The 13034-nt window shown below is 38.6% G+C and overlaps 2 protein-coding genes across 6 annotated transcripts in view; one reads left to right on the top strand and one right to left on the bottom strand.

Annotated features, from left to right (window-relative positions):
* Positions 1-13034, bottom strand: part of ODF2L (outer dense fiber of sperm tails 2 like) — a 329427-nt gene that overhangs the window by 135110 nt on the left and 181283 nt on the right. For all 5 annotated transcript variants that reach the window (XM_047085440.1, XM_047085443.1, XM_047085441.1 and 2 more), the window contains exons 3-5: positions 7427-7553; positions 7234-7298; positions 3379-3509 (exon numbers count right to left, since the gene is read on the bottom strand). The gene's annotated coding sequence lies outside the window, so the exon portion shown is untranslated. The remainder of the gene's footprint in view (positions 1-3378; positions 3510-7233; positions 7299-7426; positions 7554-13034) is intronic.
* CLCA1 (chloride channel accessory 1) overlaps positions 1-13034 on the top strand; it is a 31269-nt gene that overhangs the window by 10711 nt on the left and 7524 nt on the right. Inside the window, exons 5-9 of the mRNA XM_047085437.1 lie at positions 3257-3434; positions 6265-6483; positions 7073-7300; positions 9914-10088; positions 11932-12038. Of these exons, the coding sequence (XP_046941393.1) occupies positions 3257-3434; positions 6265-6483; positions 7073-7300; positions 9914-10088; positions 11932-12038 (907 nt within the window). The remainder of the gene's footprint in view (positions 1-3256; positions 3435-6264; positions 6484-7072; positions 7301-9913; positions 10089-11931; positions 12039-13034) is intronic.

Below are 13034 nucleotides of genomic sequence, written 5' to 3'. Positions count from 1 at the left end.
ATAGCAATTAAAAGTGTAATAAAAGTAGGGCAGGGGTATCACCTCGCAGTGTCAGAATACCTGAACTCAACAACACAAGAAACAACAGGTGTTGGTGAGGATATGGAGAAAAAGGAGCCCTCTTGAACTGTTAGTGGAAATACAAACTGGTACGGCTGCTCTGGAAAACAGCATGGAAGTTCCTCAAAAAGTCAAAAATAGAACTACCCTATGATCCAGCAATAGTACCACTGGGTATTTACTCGAAGAATACAAAAACACTAATTCGAAGGTATACATGCACCCGTATGTTTATAGCAGCATTATGTACTAATTATGGAAGCAATCTAAGTGTCCATCAATAGATGAAGGAATAAAGAATACTGGAACAATGGAATATTGTTCAGCCATAAAAAAGAATGAAATCTTGCCATTTGCAACATCATGAATGGATCAAGACCATATAATGCTAAGTAAAATAGGTCAGAGAAAGACAAATGCCATATGATTTCTGTCATATGTAGAATTTAAGAAACAGAACAAATGAGCAAAGGGGAAGACAGAGAGAGAAGGAAACCAAGAAACAGATTCTTAATTAACTGAACAAACTGATGGCTACTAGAGAGGAGGTGGGTGGAGGGAATGGGTGAAATAGGTGATGAAGATTAAGGAATGAGTGCACACACTTGTTGTGATAAGCACCAGGTAACTAAAATAAAAACTTAAAAACTAAGTAAAATAATTTTTTTTAAGTAGGGTCAACTCTAAGAAATGTGAAAGTCATATTAGAATAAAACAGTAAGATCCTTCTAAGGAATTCAAAAGAATATCAAGATAAGTTGAGAGACTTTGAATTCATGGAAGATGTAAATTCAACACAAATCAATACATAGATTTTATGAAACTAGTTAAAATACATCTATTTTTACCTCATTTTTAAAATCCTAGAGATTATTCAGTAGATAGTAGCTAAGAAGTGTTTTGAAAAATAATAGTAATAAGTGGTCATTTTACTTATTGAATTTTAAATATACTCTAAGTCTACATTAATTAAAACAATGGGGCTAATAGACACATATATAACAATTTATTATTTAATACAGCCAGAATTACAAATCTATGAGGAAAGGCAGAATTTCTTAAGATATCAGAGCAATTTTTAACTGTGTCTGTGTGGGGAAAAAATTAACAGACCCTCATTCCAATTGGATAGACTCATTAAGTATAATGAGTAAGAAACTAGATAAATATTAATAAATATTGAATTGTTATTTGGTGAAGTTCTTTCTATGCATTCAAGAATCGGGGGGCGCCTGGGTGGCGCAGTCGGTTAAGCGTCCGACTTCAGCCAGGTCACGATCTCGCGGTCCGTGAGTTCGAGCCCCGCGTCGGGCTCTGGGCTGATGGCTCAGAGCCTGGAGCCTGTTTCCGATTCTGTGTCTCCCTCTCTCTCTGCCCCTCCCCCGTTCATGCTCTGTCTCTCTCTCTGTCCCAAAAATAAATAAACGTTGAAAAAAAAAAAATTTAAAAAAAGAATCGGAAAAAGATGTAACTAAAGGAATAATAAATTTGGCAACATATGAATTAAAATTTTGGTTGTACACAAATCAAACATAAATTAAAGAAAAAGGTAACAACAGAAAAACATATCTATGAAAATTAAGAAACCAGACTTTTAAGAGCTTAGTATTATAACACACAAAGAACTTTTTAAAACCAAAAACAAAACGGTAACTCCCTAATAGAAAAATAGACACTGGAGAAGAATAAATAACTCACAAATGAAGAAATAAAAATGGCCAATAAACATATAATAAATGTTCAGACTTACTAGTAATCAAAGAGGTACAAATGTGACTAGGATGAGAATCACTTATTACCTAGTAAGTAAAGCTACTTTCAGCGGGATGAGCACTCCCACAGATGGTTGTTAGAGGCATAAACTGGCATAACTTTCCTTAGAAAGCAATTTGATGGCAAATATCAAATCTGTAAAACTTTTCCTATTTTTTGATCCAGTAATTTCGTGCTTAAAAATCCATTTTAAGGGAAATGACAGAATGGGTTGTATCCACAGACTTTAAAATGTTCAAACTTTTACTCTGGGAATCATGTAGCAAACTTGGAAACAGAGCCAAAACTTCATGTGAAATTTTATTTATTCATTGAAGTTTTACTTTTAGTACTGACAAATCAGTACCAAATTTCTACTAATTTGGGGGGGGGGGACCAAATTAAATAAATTAGGCTAGATTCATTTTATAGTATCAAAACATACAGCTATTAAAGTCACATTTTAAAAGGATATTATAAATTATAATAATACATTAAAATCTTAAGTATACTAACATACCAAGTTTTTTTAAAGCAGGAAGCAAAGTGATATGTGCAATGCTATGTTGATATATAGAGAAGAAAATGCTTCAATATGTTAACAGTAGCTTATTTCTAACGGTGGGACATGATTTTTTTATATTCTTCTTTATGCTCCTTTGCTATTTTCCAAATTTTCTGTGGTGTTGATACATTATTTATATGTTTAAAAAATAAAATGTAGGGGTGAAGGGTACCAGGGTGGCCCAGTCAGTTAAACATCCGACTTTGCTCAGGTCATGATCTTGCGGTTTGTGAGTTTGAGCCACTCTGCGAGCCCCACTGGGTTTGAGACCTGTGCTGATGGCACAGAGCCTGAAACCTGCTTCCAGTTCTGTGTCTCCCTCTCTCTCTCTGCCCCTCCCCTGCTCACACACACACTCTCTCTCTCTCTCTCTCTCAAAAATAAATAATCAAAAAAATTTTAATAAATAAAATTTGGGGGAAAGCAGTCCATTTATAATAGCCACAAACTCATAAGCATATAAAGAAAAATCTAAAATACCTACGAACATATAAGAAATATGCAAAATTGTATAACTAGAAAAACAGGAAATGTCTGTAAGCCTTTTGAGGGAAACAAAAGAGAGTTCCTGATTTTCTAGCAATGAGGGTCCTAGATTAGGAGGTAGCTAAGGGCTTGGAAGCTTATTAATTCTGACAATAGCCATACGCCAGAGTTAGCTTTTCTGCTGCAAAGAAACAAATTCTGATACCGTTTGGGGAACTCTTCAGATACTTTCTGGCAAATAAAAATGACTCTGTTGAGAATTTAATAATTTTGCTATTTAAGGTGATCTATTTGTTTATAAGAGGAAATTGTAGACATCAGAACAACCTGACCACAGGGTCTAATAACCCTTCAAAATGATTACAGCACCTAAACGTATTAATGTATTTTCAGATGTTCGGCAGATATTACTGGCAAAAATGTAATAAAGAAGTGTCAGGGAGGCAGCTGTGTCACCAAATCATGCAAACTCGACAAAGTAACAGGGCTGTATGAAGAAGGATGTGAGTTCATACCTCATGGCCTGCAGACTGTGAAGGCTTCCATAATGTTTGCACAAAGTATTGATTCTGTAAGTATTCTGTTCTTCTTGTATTTTTGTCTTCTTGACACTTATGAATTTAGTGAAGTATCTTATCCCCGATTGCTGCAAGAAAGGATCAAATTTTAGGAAATCACCAGTGAACAGCTGATTCTCTGTGGGAGAAACTGGGAGTACAAAATCAGTGATAAATTCATTATCTCCCCCCCACATCCCGCACCCCCTCCTTAGGTCCATTAGTGAGACTCCATCATCTCCCTCCCATGAGCCTGTGGTTTCAGTGCTTCGAATCATCTCAAATATCCTTAAAGGCAGACAAGCACAACAATTTTTGGTTAACTAAGAAATTTACCCAAGAGAATTAGACACTTCTTTTTATTCATTAATAAAAAGTAGCCTTAAATTTAATTTGCAGAGATCTCTTTTCAGTCTGCATATTTGCTTTTGGTTGTTAACTGAAATTTTCAATCCTTTAAGCGTGTTGCTGCCTATAAGGGGTTTGAACATAGTTTTAATAATTTTAAGTAGTTTTTAAATGTGTCCTAATGTTTTTTTAAATGACCAACTGGTATATAATAAATTTGACAAATTATCCTTATTAGTGTTAAATATATATATCAGCAAATTTGCATAAACTAAAACTAAATGCATCAGTTTATCACTAACTAAAATCAGTGGAGAGACTGTGTGGGGAGACTCTCCTGTCTTTCAGTCTCCTATAAAATTATGTTTTCCTTTTGAAATAGAAGGTGAAGTAACTTGCAAGAGTCTGTCAATAAAAATGTGGTGTAAGTTTTAAAAATGTGATGTACCATGGTCCAAAAGGCCCATCCTTCACTCTGGCTTTGCAGTCTATTTCTAGACTTATTCAGAAACTTTCAAGAGAGGGCCCTCATTATGTTTTAGATTAACCACAAAGTTAAATTTAATGCATGATCAGGTTTAGGAACCTCTGCCTGGAGTTCACATACAAGTTTTTCAGAACCCCTGCTAAAATGTAGCCATAATGATATTATGGAAACACTACCAAAATGACCTGGAGAATGAAAACAGAAAAAAATAAGTGCTTTACACCTAATTATTACTTTCTATATTACTAGAGTCCTGGATATTTAGGATTTTTAATTGAATGATAATACTGCGAATAATAGTCTGAGAGGAGGAATGAGGTTACACATTCTTTGCATACTATGCCACCTTTTTTAATCCCCCCAAATGCTAGCAATGTAAATACTTAAGAAAGGGGAGGAAACTTTCATTTACTGACTGTGTTAGTATGGACCCTATTCCGTACGTTCTCATATAATTCTTGCATAATAACTATTACCCTTTTGCAGATTAAAAAAAAACCTGACACGCAGATTTTAGAGTTACTCAAAAAACAACAAACTTATATTGAGCTTTTATTATGTATCAGACACTGAACCAAGTTTTGAGGAAGCAAAATTTAATGAGTCAGTTTTCTGCTATATTGGGTTTATAGCCGAATAAGTGTACTAACGATGTTAAAGGGATCTTACTGAAGCATCCACGGGGTATTGGAAAGCCAAAGGGCTGAGTAGAAATTCTCTGGAGGGAAGGTAGGAAATGAAAAGACAATTTGAAAATGACCTTTTGGCTGAAAATGAAGGTAAAGTTCACAATGCAGAAGACAGAGGAAAAGGAATTCCTTGACAAAGTGGGAACCATGAGCAAAGGCATAGAGATATAAAACAAGGCAAGTTTGAGAATTTATGGATCACAGTGGGGGGAAATTAAAAGACTTGGGATGCACAGGCAGAGTGAGGATGTAGAGTGATGCAAAAATCTAAACACAGAGATTGCTCCTTGTTCTGTGAAATAGTCCAGATTACAGTGTATGAACAATGATTAGCCACCGAAGGGTCTTGAGTACAGAAATAAGAAAGATGTTTCTAGAAGCTGCGCAGTGGACCAACTGGAGGGCAAACAAGATGGAAAAGTCAGATAGGAGACCAAAATAGTCTGAGTCACGGACCATGAGGGTTTGAATGAGGGAGATTCCAATGGAGAAGGAGAAAAATGATGAGCTGGAGAGAGAGTGAAATATATGGATCTTGGTTATTTGGTAGAGGGAAGACGATAGGATTTCCTGACTTAGGTGGTTGTGTGGATAGTGGTGACTTAAGTTAGAAAATGCAGGGGTGCCTGGGTGGTTCAGTCGGTTAAGCGGCCGACTTCGGCTCAGGTCATGATCTTGCGGTCCGTGAGTTTGAGCCCCACGTCGGGCTCTGTGCTGACAGCTCAGAGCCTGGAGCCTGTTTCAGATTCTGTGTCTCCCTGTCTCTGGCCCTCCCCTGTTCATGCTCTGTCTCTCCCTGTCTCAAAAATAAATAAACCGTTAAAAAAAAATGTTTTTAAAAAGTTAGAAAATGCAAGAGGAGGAGAAGCAGAGTTAAAGGAAAGGCCATACGTTCAATTATGAACACACGAAGGTTGAGGAGCGTGTGGGACATCTTAGTGGAAAGAGCTGGGATGTAGGGTGTTGGTAAGTGAGTGGGAAGTAAGAGGATGGAGAGATAGGATGGTACCAACAGAGAAATGTTAAGAAATGGGTGGCTTGTAGATAGTGGTGATAGCTTGAAATGGCAAATTTTAGAAGTAGGAAGGAAGCCAAGAGCAGATCTAGACTGCTGACGAACACTAAGGATCCAATAAGGTTGAAGACATGGTATGAGATTGGAACTCTGAATTATGACTGTGAATTTCCCCCAGCAGTGTTCTGGAGTGATTGTGGGATTAAGCCAAGTTGATGGGTTAGCCGGGCAGATTAGGAAGGAGGGCAAGGGATTTAAATACCCTTCTCTACTATTTATCTCTATAATTTTATTGACAATTTCAGGTGGTTGAATTCTGTACAGAAAAAAACCACAATAAAGAAGCCCCAAACCTGCAAAACCAAAAATGCAATCTCCGAAGCACATGGGAAGTGATTAGCGATTCTGAGGACTTTAAGAAAACCACTCCTATGACGACACAGCCACCCACGCCCACATTTTCATTGCTGCAGATAGGACAAAGAATTGTGTGCTTAGTCCTTGATAAGTCTGGAAGCATGGCGGTATGTTCACTGGGTCTTACTCTTCTGGACTCTGGTCTCACATTTGCATATGATATGATCTGGACTGCAATTTGTAACAGGTTGGGAATAAACACAACCCTTAGGGTCAGAACAGTTACAACAATAACATGACCATCAGAAACACCCACCTCAACTCTATTCAACAGAAATTTCAGCATCAAGTGTCTCATTTGCCAAATTAAATTAGCTTTCAATTTATAAGCACTGATCTGATAAAGTGCATAGCCTTAACATTTTTTATGTTTCGCTGATAATATGTAGATCTATAGAACTGTTACTAAAGCAGTGATCTAATGATCAAACCAAAGCCAAATCTGGTTTGATCTTTTAGGGCCACTTATACAAAGGCCCTAAAATTCTACCCAAAGATGTTACTAAATATAAAGGAGAAATTTAATACAGAAATCTAATTTAATATAAAGGCCTTGAATAAGCTTGTTGTCATTCAAAGGCCTTGAATAAGCTTGTTGTGTTGAGGGAGCTATTTCCAAATTTCCTCTAGACTGTTCTGTTATTAGTCCACTCATCTAAACTCAACTGACTGCCTTTCTTCTACTTCTTCATTCAGAATGGTGACCGTCTTAATCGACTGAACCAAGCCGGCAAACTTTTCCTTCTGCAGACGGTTGAGCAAGGGTCCTGGGTTGGGATGGTGACATTTGACAGTGTTGCCCATGTACAAAGTGAACTCATACAGATAAACAGTGATGTGGAAAGGAATGCACTCACCAGAAGCTTACCAACCGTGGCCGCAGGAGGAACGTCCATCTGCTCTGGGCTTCGATCGGCATTTGCTGTAAGACAAGTTCCCCTATAATCTGTCAATGTTTACAATTTGTTTCCTAAACATCTCTCTGTTTTCAACAAATTAAGTCAAATTTCCTCTAATATTAAGTTCTATCATAATATGGGGCCTACCTACCTTTCTGTGTTTACGTGGCAGGGATTCTCTTCAGGTGTCCTATGTTTAAGCAAATTGGATCACCTGTCCTTCAGCACTTCCACACCTCTGCTAGGCTCCCCACTTGGAATACTTTCTCCTCCTTCTCCTGTAATTCAAATCACATTCATTCTTCAAAGATCCATCACAGACGCCACCTACTTCTTGACATCTTTCCTGATTCCTTCAGCTGTAGAGAATCTCTCTAAACACTGTGAACTTTAAAAAAAAAAAATCTCTTACGACTTCTAGGTCTTCTGTCTTACTTTCTAATCATGCACTTCACTCAAGCAAAATTTCTTTAGGAACAGGACTTATCTCTTTACCTCCCAGGCTGCTGGCACAATATCTTTTAGACAGAAGGTTCTCAATAAATAAAATTGAACTGAGTTATCTGATAGCACCTGATTCTTAATTGCTCCAAATATATCATCCAAAATTGAATATTTCTTTAGAAGATATTTAGCCCCATGAAACAAAGAATAAGAGTCTGAGAGAAGCTGGCTGACTAAGGTCTCAGAATATCTGTGGCATCTTGGGCAGGTCGGCCTTCTGCCTGCTGTGGAGCACAATACATCATTGGGGCTGTTCCAGATTCCCAAGCAGCAGCAGGAATAGTTAGTACCCAGCTCACACTGTTGCATGTGGACAACAGACACTGTTGCATGTGGACAATTTCCTCACATTCAGTCTGTCCCTCTAGACCTTTTATTCCACCTTGAAGTTTAGTTCTTTAAAAGCGTTTCCATTGTTTGTACAGTCAGCTGCAGATCCCTTCTCCAGATGCCTGTGTGCATCTGGATTCTCTGGCCTCTACCACTCACCCAAGCTTTGATTAAATAACCAAATAAAGGAGGGGAACTGACATTGAAATCGCTGATGTGTTAGACTAAACTCCCGCTATGCAAAACCTTAGGGGAGATGACTAATGCCAGATGGCCTGGTGGTGAAGACAGAACTTCTGGTTCTGCATTTTCCTCTCAGATGGGTGAGAGAGAGTGTGAGAGACACAACTGGAATTTACATGCTCTTCTTGCCCAATGGAGTCCAGATGTGGGGTGGGAGGAGCTTATATGTGACTTTACAGTGATGAGGTAAAGGGCCTTGGGTCCTACACTGTCCTTAAATTCCCCATTGTTTCCTGCTGCAGGACCCATGTCAGGTCTGTTCTGGGCTCTTGTGTCTGCTGAAGTGCCCACTGGACTTTGCTCTCCAGGTTTGATCAGGGCCTAGTGATCCTTCCTGGCTGACTCAGCCCCACTCTGGCTCTCACTATTGGAGCAGAGCCCTGAGCACCCCATGTCCTCCATTCAGCCCCTGAGCAGACTGTATACCCCTCAGCCTGTCTGGCAAGATGACCTGTTCTCTTATCTGCCAACTTCTGTCTTCCCTACGGTGTATGTGGGAACTTCTGCATGTTTTCCATGGCATGTAGCAGTGATGGGGAGTAGGACACAAGAATCCAAATGAAGCCCTTTCCCTGGCCTCTCAGGCTCTGCAACTTGGTCAAATCAAGGCCACAGCCATGGCTGAGAAGATCGTGGGCTCTGGACTCCTACATGCAGCAGCAGTCGTAGTTCTTCCCTCTTTCCTTGTGTGGCAGCCCTCTCTCAGAGTCCAAACAGAGTGGGGCAGAAGTCCCCTCTGTTCTTAGCTTTCGTTTCAAGCTACTTAAGGTGCTTCCCTTTCTGACAGTGTGGTCCAAAGAAGATTGCTTAAGCTTGATTGCTTGTCTCCCCTACTTCTGGGTCCCCCTTCTACTCTTCTTAGGGGAAGAGTGGACTCTTGCCTTCCTCTTCTGAAATGAACATCACTATTTTTTAATCTAATTTTCCTTCTATTGTAACTTATCCAACATGGGTAAAAGGTTGGTTCTACACAATGTAAAAAGCTTTAATCTGTGTCATAAGGAATGGTTGAAACGTAGATGTCATAAGACAACTAGGAACTGTGGGTTAATAGTAATGAAATTATTTGTTTTTATTAGAGAGAATATTAAAAACTATTAACAACTCACGGGACCCGGGTACTTACCAGTCAGAACCAATGCCAACCATTTTATAAGCTAAAATCTGCCCTGAGTCTCAAATCTCCAAAATATTATTCTCATTCAATGAAGGGAGTTTCTGAGAATATGTGGGAACCTCTGAAAGCCTGTCAAGGAGAGATCATGTGAAAGAAACTAGAAAAACCTCCTTTGCTGCTTCCACAGTGGTGTCCATCCCTAGAACTGTCTTGTATCCCTCTTAACGGAGCCTGCTCCATAGCAGGGTAACCAAGAGAAAACACTACTGTCAAGTTCCATGAAAGTTGTTGATTTAAAATTAATCATTTCAAGATAGAAAGATATGTGACCATTCTCAGGCACTCGTTTATTGCCTCTGGAATTTCTCTTCTCATTCCCTTTAAATGCAGTTTTCCCAACACCTTGGGCACCCTGATAACTCATGCCCTGAATTATGTTCTCAGGTTATTAGGAAGAAATACTCAACAGATGGATCTGAAATCGTGCTACTGACTGATGGGGAGGATAACACGATAAGCTCATGCTTTAACGAGGTGAAACAAAGCGGAGCCATCATCCACACAGTCGCCCTAGGACCCTCAGCAGCAAGAGAACTAGAGGAGCTGTCTAAAATGACAGGTGAAGAGTGGTCTGCTGCATCCCACTGAATTGTCGCTTCTACTGCACTGCAAGCTCCAGTGAACTGAGGAGAAGGAGAAGGATAAGGGTGGGATATATATAGAGAGGGATAATCTTATTAACCAACTACCTGCCCTTCCTCCCAAATGACCATTAGAACTAACTCTACCCATTTATTTTAAGGCCTTGGTTCTAGGATTAGGGCAGTCTGGAGGAAGATGGGAATCAGCACAGCACTCTAGTTAGGATGCAGTTCTCTCCTCCCAGACACTTTGTGAGGACTGGATAGAATCTAATAGGTTACCCAGGAACCACTCTCTTCCAGTTTTCAGCTGGCTAAGAGACCCAGGGGGGACAGATGACAAGCCACTAACCACATAATACCATGATACAAGTACCATATTAGCAGTAGAAAGCACTTGAATAAAAAGAAAGAATAGAAATCCTTGACTTTATTGAGGGAAGAAGGTTCCAGGAGGATGACCTCCAAGCAGAGACTTTAATAAGGAGTAGCAGAGGTAGAGCAAAGGGTCTACTGAACCACACAGAGAGAAGATCACTCTGAAAATGTAGAAAACAATGCAGTTTCTCCATAAGACATTAATATTTTGTGCTTCTAACTCACATACAGAGACAGATGTTTAACATAGATTCCATATATGCCTGGCTTCTTTAGCAGAGTAAATGGGCACATTTTTTTTATGCCAGGATTATGCATATCAATTATTATGTGAGTTGCCTTCTGAGGCAGGTAAAATGATAGGACTGCTTGCTCCTATCTGCTTAAGACTGCTTACTTCTCTTAAGTTGGGTTTCCTAGAAACAGAGCCTGAGACAGGGAGTTATAGAAGGAGAGCCCTCAGGAGAACAGGAGAATTGAAAATAGGATAGGGCAGGGGAAAGACGTAAGCACAGAAATGGATTTAGAGTCTAGCTGAAGTCTAAGCCCACAGCGGGCTTTCGATCTGGAATTGCATCACACACCTGGTGCAATCTTGAGGTAAAAGCGCTGACCTTTTGTAGCACTGTGTCCATCAGTCAGTGGCTATGAAGAGTCGAGGCAAGTTGGAGGTGAAGGGACATGTTATTTCTCTGGCAAGTATAGCCCCTTTGGGTAAGGCAACTCTCTGGACAAAGGGGTAGCTATCTGCCATCAGCAGCTAACACTCAGAGCAGCTGGGGAGAGATTCACTTGTCTAGGTAAGGGTATCTGAGTGAGGCTCCAAGAACATTACCAAAATACTTACCTTAAACTTTGGATGGCATTAATAGTTTAAAAGTACTTTCACATCAACTATCTTAGTTACATATGTTCTAAATAGCCCAAGACTGCAAGACCTGGTTTATAATCTTTTTTTTTTTACTACATATTATACTTTTCTATAACTGTTCTTTGTCAGCTGTTATTTCTTGCTGTTGCTACATATACATGTTTTATGATTTAGGGGAAAACTCAAAATTGAAGCTTGTTAGGATTATGTCTAAAATAAGAATAAATCAATAGGCTTGGAATAAGGCTTAATGAATTCTCTTATATGAAAGTGCATGACTTTTAAAACATGAAATTTTATGATATTATTTTTGACCTATCAGAGATCCATGGCTGCTTTACAAATAATTGACATAGTTGGGCAACTGAGATGTTGCTGAAGCTATTATTTAGTATGATTAAAAAATTAGTAGCAGCTTCTGAGTTCATCTGGATGCCTATTTGATATTGATCAATTAATACCTTAATAATGCAACAAAATATTTCACATATTCTTCTGTCTTAACAATAGCTAAAATGCTGCAAATACTTGCTTTCTAGAAAACAACTTCTGATAATGTAATTGCATTTTAGGAGGTTTACAGACATATGCTTCAGATCAGGCTCAGAACAACGGCCTCATTGATGCTTTTGGAGCCCTTTCATCTGGAAATGGAGCTGACTCCCAGCGCTCTATCCAGGTCAGAATTTTTACTCTTTGGTTTTTCATGTTTATAAATAATCATAGCCAAGATGGAGAGTTTAATGGTTAAAACTCCTAAGTACTATATTCTTCTAGTAGTAGATTAAAATTAAAAATAGAAGTTTCAGCCTGACATTAGACATTATTCCTAAAATGCAACGCTACTTATTTAAACAAAGCAATTAGTGTTTACTTGTTTGGAAACAATGCTAACTGACTTCCTCATGGAAACCAGCAACATAAAATATAATAGGTCCAAGAATTCATTTTTAACATCTGCTAACAAGCACCCATAGCAATATAATTGGGTCAGAATTTTCTTCACAGTAGATCATCTTAAAACAAATTTTCTGGAACAAGTAAGTGTTCAGGGATTACTTGCTCTATTTTTCCATTACCTCAAACCCCTTATATTTGCCAAGAGTTTCTTATAATGGGTGGAAAGTGTTTTGTTCTGTGAAAAGCCCATGATGTCAGTCAAGACACCTGGATCCTGGGCCTCGGCCTGCCATTGACTCTATAACTGTGGGTTAAGAACTTCATCTTTCTGGACCTCAGCCAGGTATGAACCAGAAAACATTCTTGGACCCTTCTGGTTCTAAAATTTCAAGAAAACCAAATTTTCTTTCAAAAGTCTTGAGGCTATTTTTTACGAAAAGAACAAATGTATTTTAAATGTTTTCCTTGAATAGTTTCAAAAGCTACTCCTATGAATTTTTAAACCTCAGAGTGAACAATCAGAACTCACATGTGTGTGAATTATGAGTTTTATTGTGATAATTTCATTGTGATTTCACAATTTTATTGTGAAAATTTGGACAAACGTAAAGGAATACTGTAATGTCAAAACCAAATAATGACAAATTTTGAAGCAACAGGCTTTCTGGGCTACCAGTGTAGCATTTATTCAATTAGAGAAGACTATACTCATTTGGGTAATCCTAGCTCAGATTCAAAAAATTAAACTCAGGAGTCCAGTCTGGAAATTGGAGGA

This window comes from Lynx rufus, unplaced genomic scaffold, assembly GCF_022079265.1.
Source record: "Lynx rufus isolate CCGP_SWC_20201006 ecotype Redwood Valley unplaced genomic scaffold, mLynRuf1.p SCAF_2, whole genome shotgun sequence".
Classification (NCBI taxonomy): Eukaryota; Metazoa; Chordata; class Mammalia; order Carnivora; family Felidae; genus Lynx; species Lynx rufus.
Note: the sequence above shows the minus strand (reverse complement) of the source record. Positions and strands in the feature narration are given on the sequence as shown.